At 52.7% G+C, this 6,214-nt stretch overlaps 2 protein-coding genes across 2 annotated transcripts; both read right to left on the bottom strand.

Moving 5' to 3' along the window:
- Positions 1 to 2,219: 2,219 nt before the first annotated feature.
- On the bottom strand, positions 2,220 to 3,395 carry NGA_0442502 (uncharacterized protein; the record flags this gene model as incomplete). Its single annotated transcript, XM_005853913.1, has 4 exons — positions 3,027 to 3,395; positions 2,838 to 2,941; positions 2,411 to 2,691; positions 2,220 to 2,313 (listed from the first exon to the last, which is right to left on the bottom strand). The coding sequence occupies exons 1-4, from the start codon at positions 3,340 to 3,342 to the stop codon at positions 2,220 to 2,222; spliced, it is 795 nt and encodes a 264-aa protein (XP_005853975.1). The 5' UTR covers positions 3,343 to 3,395.
- Positions 3,396 to 4,041: 646 nt separating this feature from the next.
- On the bottom strand, positions 4,042 to 6,211 carry NGA_0442320 (uncharacterized protein; the record flags this gene model as incomplete). Its single annotated transcript, XM_005853912.1, has 6 exons — positions 6,127 to 6,211; positions 5,782 to 5,871; positions 5,478 to 5,606; positions 5,146 to 5,287; positions 4,789 to 4,979; positions 4,042 to 4,425 (listed from the first exon to the last, which is right to left on the bottom strand). The coding sequence occupies exons 1-6, from the start codon at positions 6,178 to 6,180 to the stop codon at positions 4,042 to 4,044; spliced, it is 990 nt and encodes a 329-aa protein (XP_005853974.1). The 5' UTR covers positions 6,181 to 6,211.
- Between the last annotated feature and the right edge of the window lie 3 nt (positions 6,212 to 6,214).

Below are 6,214 nucleotides of genomic sequence, written 5' to 3'. Positions count from 1 at the left end.
CGATGTCCGCGTAGATGACCTAGGCAGTAAGGGAAGAAGGGAGGGGGGGAGAGAGAGGGAGGGGGGGGCGGGAGAAAGGAAGAGCAGATCAGTGAGATGCCTACTATCGAGAATGATATTCCTTTTGTTTAAGCATACAGTCGCACTCGTGAATGGTATGTTTTTTGCACGCTCTTGACTTCCTTGTCTACCTCCCTCCCTTCCCTTACCTCAGTCAAGTCCTTCCCACCCACTCCGCTGGTCACAGAAATTCGCCGCGAGGTGATCTTATATTTGACCTTATACCCGTACATAATAGTCAATAAGAGGAAGGCGATGAGTGTGGGGAGAGATGACGAGTGCAAGGAGGGGTCGCGGTGACGCCCCGGGCCCCACCCGAGAAGTCACTTCCTCCCTCTCACTCTCCGCTCCCACCCTTCCTTCCTCACCCAAATCTGTCGCGCAACGGAGGACGCGAAGGGAATGATGCCGATGACGGTGAGGATGGAGATGGCAGGGACTACCACCTAAGGTAAAGAGGGACGGTGGGGGTTTAGAGTCGACAGGGCAGGGGGCAACCGATCGACGCCTCGGGCGCTGAGAGCCGTGGGTGCGCCGCCATGCTGTACTATCGTAGGCTTTCCGCTTGTGGTTTTTCAACTCTCTATGGAGACATTTCTTACCTCACTCCAATGCGGTGCTCCCTCGAAGAAGACGGATTCCGGCTCCAATTTCATCTTATCCTTGTCAGCTAATGCCCGCCTGGCGGCGTCCACTCCCTCTCGTTTTTCCTGGGCCATCATGAAATGGCAAGATCGTTGCATTAACATTATGTCATATCGATGATGCATACATCAATAAGAGAGAAGCATGGCCCATGAAAAGTGAAATCTGCTCGAGAGTCGCTCGAACACAGGTAACCCACACCTGTACGCTCGCCCACGTCAGCCCGATAAAATCCTCTTACCTTGCGTTTGCTGCTTCCGCTTTCGCTGGGGCCGTCTTCATCGTCTAATTCACCCAATCCTTTCAAAAGCGAACGGACTTGCTCCTTGCTTTTTTCCTTTCGAGAGAGTTCTTCGGAAGCAGAAGACGCCAGAGCCCGGCCCCGTTTTGACAGCGGGGAGGAAGAGGAGGGGAGGGAAGGAAGAAGAAAGGCACTCGAAAGAGAGACGAAAGAGAGGAAATGTAGGAGACGCATAATTTCCTGGATGTGAAAGATATTACTAATGGAATGAGTCTTCAGATCATTTGGACGTTTTTTCATAAGAACGATCTGGTGATCAAAGCGCAAGCTACCAAAATTCCTCCTTCCAAAATAGTTCAGCCACCCAAGTGATAGCGTCCTTCACTACACTAGCGTACACATACATTCTTGCCTGCCATCGCTAACGAGACGGTACAAAAGAAGGATTAAAAGATAGGGATGACCGGGGTCGGACAAGGGCGCAGGTGGTCAGACGTATGCGTGTGGATCGTGGCGCTGGCGGAGGCCGTGCCAAACATTCGAGCTGCCCGCGGTGTCTTGTAAAGCGTGCTTGTGGAAATGCGGACAGGGTTGATGGACGTGGTGACGTAGAAGCGCACTGCACCATGTGTGTATGGATGAGTAGATTTGCTGCGCGGACACAGATGAAACGCGGCGTCGAGTACTTTCTTCTTTTATGGCACTTTCCCCGTTAACCTCCCCTAGTGTCGCCGCCTTGCGCCTTGCTGCCCAGCCTGTCATTCGACACTGCGTCGAAAAGGAATAGTCTAGCCTTACCTCGTTCTCTATCTTATAATAATGTACATTAGTGAATTTTGGGGCTAGTGGTTATTTCTGGGCTTACAAGTGTCCCCAAAAACATACATTCAAACCATCCCTTAAAAAATAGTGTTAGTCAATTTTTTGGCCCTCTTCCTTGTCTGTGTCTTTCCCCTCTTCCATCTCCACTCCTTTTTTTTGCTCAGCTGCTTCTGCTATCATGGCATTTTTAAGCAATTCTTGTGTACTGTCCGCCAAAACAATGTTTGCTTGCCCTGCAATTTCCGACGCTTTCTTTATTTGTCCGGCGTTGACAAGACCCCGTATGACCAGATGGTACGTTCTTTAAAAAATGTGCGATTGGAGAGGGGAGTGACGTGGTATATTGGTATGCGTATCTTTAAGTCACTGGGCTTGTAAGGCGTAAATAAAAGGATTCACTCTGCCGTCACCACCTTCAAACACATATATCTGCTAGCAGACCCTCCCTCTTTTAACCGTACCGGGCACTGCGATTCACATTCATGAAAGGCTCCATGGCATCAAAAAGCTTCAAGAGTCGCTCTGTGTCCTTGGCCACGCCCAGCCTGGAGGATTAAAAGGATCAACAAATACTTTTTTAAACAACCACTGATAATCCCACAAACGAATTTTTCCCCTTTCTTCGGCTCCAGAGGCTCTCACCTATGCAATGCCATGTGCAACATTTTCCGCTGCGCCCACAGCCCCAGTCTCTTTTCCCGCGCCAGCAAGGCGTCGACCGCTTCGCCCAATCCGTCCAAGCGCAGCATGGCCCGAAGGAAGAGGGAGGCAGAGGCTTCCCTGAACTCGACGTTTTTATATAGGAAAAGGTCCACTGCTGATAATAGGAGTGCTTTGTCCTTCTCTTTGGCCTCGGGGGAGCTGTTCCTGGAGGCGGAAAGGAACAGTGCGTGCAGGTCTTGTCGGCGAGGGAGTTTCTGGCCCTGTTCAACGGAGAAAAACGTTTTTACGCATAAAAACGCTGACGTAATGGCGGCCTTCAAAAGACACGCCCGAAAGCCTGCATTCGCATTTCACTGCTATGCAGATCAGTCTATGCCGTGATCCGTGTCTCCTCTCCCCATTTTACCTTGCATTTCTCTTGTAAGGCATCCCACAGTACCCGAGGAGAGGCCCCATCTTCCTGAAGCTTCGTCAACAAGGTGCGCTGTGGCTGTCCAGCAAAGTCTCCTCCTGCGTACAGGACCGAGGGACGTACGACGTGAGATAGGAGCGTTGTGAAGGGAATGGCAGATAGGTAGTGACAAGGGTTACCCACCATTCTCTTTCTTCACCGACAAAACTTCAGCGGGAGAGGGAGGGGCCGATGAAAATTTGCGCATAGGGATATGCAAATACGTCTGCTGCGGCTTATACGGTCGTTGGCATATATGCTGATGAATAGAAACAGAAGACACGCGTCTGCAAGTAGCCGTAGCCCGTGCCAAATCCGACATAAATATTCTGCCGCTATCCTCCCCAATAACATTTTTAAAAGCCTTTCTCGTAGCCACTAAAATCATGTGAAATGGCCTTTCAGGGATCTTGCTGATGTGCCCCGTTAGAAGCGTACGAGAAGCAAGACAAGAGAGCATGATTGACGGTGGTATGGCGGTGTGGCTGTAATCTTGTCACGGACCAAGCCCTGCGGAAAGGGACACAAACGTAATCGTGAGCTACTAGCGTATATCAGTGCCCTCCCACCGACAATATAACCTTTTGCCAGCGACCAACTCACTGTAGAGCGTGTAAATTTGCTCGATGACGGCCAGCAAATCAGGACGGGGGATGGGGACTGGCAGCGGACAGCACTCTCGCTCGTACGTTCCATCTTGTTCCTTATCACTGGTGTCTAATCTAGGACCAGTGACAAGAAACTTGTCGGTGTACCCTCTTGCACGTCCGTGGACTTGCATTTATTGATTAATCTCCGTATTGATGTATATTGCGTCTTTTGCAAGGCTTTCGCAAACTTGCTAGGCGTTAGTATTTCTACGGCACGATTCCATGGACGGAGCAGGGTCTCCCTCCAGAGCTGTAGAACATACTCTTTCGAAGGAAAGATACATCCGAATGTGATTTAATTTTTAAGGAAGGTGACTTATAGGCAGCACAGACTTTTGGAGGCTGTTAATACTTCATCAGGCAGCGCTTTTGAAAGGAAATGTACCCAAAATAATCCAAGATGCTCTGAAGCGAGAGTTGTAGGCTATAATTCGAATTCGGCCATATACGTGTACATTGCATTCCAAATATCGTATCACTCTGAGCTACCCTTTGAAATCACTTAGCGCTCAAATCACCAGGGCGGTGGGCTCCCTTTGTCGCGCCATGTGCTCTCGAAACTCTGCCCAACTGATCCCACCCCTTTTATCCGAGTCAATCTCATCATACATCTCTCGGACGTCTGCCTCTGTCAAACCCTTCCCCTCCCCTGCCGCTCGGATGGGAGTGTGGCTCCCATTGCTGTTACCGTCATAGTGCGCCTTCAACAACGACCAGACTTCCTCGAAGCTCAGGCGCTCGTCGTTGTCCGTGTCGCCGTCTTGGAACGCGGCCTCCTGGGAGAGGCAGATGCGGATGAACTCCTTCACCGATATGACTCCGTCCCCATCGAAGTCCGCGGTGGCCATCAAATTGGCTACCACCAGGCGCGAGAGGGCCTCCCCATAGCAGGCCTGTTGGTTTGTCACGAGGTAGGATAGCGTCGTTCAAGGAGGAAGAGGGAGGGTGAGGACGCTTTTTGCCCCGGTAGCTTTGCTTTTCCGTCCAACGACACGCATAAAAGCGGACAGTCGTGGTAGAAGAACATAGCCAGGAGGTTTCCGGCAATATAAATGCAGCAGACAGGTCAAGAGTGTCTCCTTCCCACCATCCCTTGCTGGGTCGGTCGCACGATTTAGGCGCCAGACTGCGGCCGTTAAAATGCAACTTTACCTTCGAAAGATTCAAATGTAGCGGGTTTTAACGTACATCCGCCACCACCGACATTCCCCCGCCCCGTCCTCTCCCCCTTCCCGCGCCCCGCCCTCCACCAGTACCTGTGTCGCAGCCGCCACCTCCTTCTGGGACAGGACCCCGTCACCGTCCGTGTCCATGGCGCGGAACCCGACGTGCTTCGCCAGGTCCCACCAGAGCATGCGGCTGTGGTGCGCGACCAACACCTCTTTCAAGCCCCGCCCGGCCTCGGCCGAGGTAGGGAAAACCGCCTCCGGGTGTGCTTCTCGGTAATCTGGGATAAATAGGAGAGATTCGGGGAAAGGGATCAGGGGCACCATAAGCGTACCTATGTCCACCTGGGCAGCAGCCTGGCAATTCCAACGTTTCCTCAAACAATCGGCGAAAAGAGATAGTGTCAGGCCTTCCTGCCTTTGCATTCGAAAGCTCGCTCCTCTCACCGAGAATGGGGCGCAAATCATCGATGCCAGAGACCACCCCCCAGGTAGTGGCCAGGGAATACATTCTAGAAGCTTCCAAAGGCCGGCCTTGAACGTGGGTGATCGCGTGCGTGGAAGCGTCTACGCGGACGCCTTCGTCCACCTACAGGAGGTGGGGGGAGGGGGAGGAAGGGAGGAGAGGAGGGAGAGGGAAGGTCGTCTGTCTGAGAGAATGTGGTGCCTCGCTTGACTCGAGACGAACGCCAGCACGTCTCTTAGACCCCTGGGACAGGAAACGCAAGGCGAGAGGGCGAGAGGGGTGGAGGGGTATGAAGGCGTAAACGCTGACATACCTGCAAGAAGCCCCCTTTCTCGACGGGGGGATCCAGGAGGGCAAATTGGCGAGAATACTGGAGAAGGGAGGAGAGGACAGATCCGGGTAGGCGAACGGTGACCATTTCGCAAGGGAAAGGGATTTCTGCCTACAGCGAAAGGGGAAAGTGGGGGATCGGAAATGAAAGGAAAGGAGGAGGAGAGAGAAGGGAAGACGAAGAAGGCTCTGCATAAATGACCATTCAAAGCAACCCCGCATTCCTGATACATAGTATATATACATATATATATAAAGGCATGTTTTTGTTCCTTCTTGGGGCGCACCTTCAGGTCCTTGTAGGTGAAGACTTTTTGTGAGAGAGGGTAAGCCACGCTCGCCCTGATGTTGCCACCGTTCACGAAGACACAGTCGACCTGGATGCCGAAGGAGGAAAAGAGAGAAGGAAAGAGGGAGGCAAAGAGGGAGGAGGAAAGGGAGGGTTAGGGAAGGAGGGAGGGGAGGTACAGGAGGTGAGGGTAATGCATGGCTTGTGGAGGCCGAAAGGGGGCCTTCCCCGATAACAGACACGCAGGCCTGGCGCCCTTTCCTCCCTTCGTGGCCCCCTGCTCGTGGGGATGCTGTTTCCATTCCTCTCTCTCTCCTTCTCCTTCCCCTCCCCGTCCTCCCACCTGCAACGCCTGGCGGGCCGCGGTGAGGAGCATGGTGCCCACCGAGGTTTGCATCTGTGCCGGAGACACCAGGCCAAGGAGTGCGCGG

Source organism: Nannochloropsis gaditana (genome assembly GCF_000240725.1).
Source record: "Nannochloropsis gaditana CCMP526 unplaced genomic scaffold scaffold684, whole genome shotgun sequence".
NCBI lineage: Eukaryota > Eustigmatophyceae > Eustigmatales > Monodopsidaceae > Microchloropsis > Microchloropsis gaditana.
Note: the sequence above shows the minus strand (reverse complement) of the source record. Positions and strands in the feature narration are given on the sequence as shown.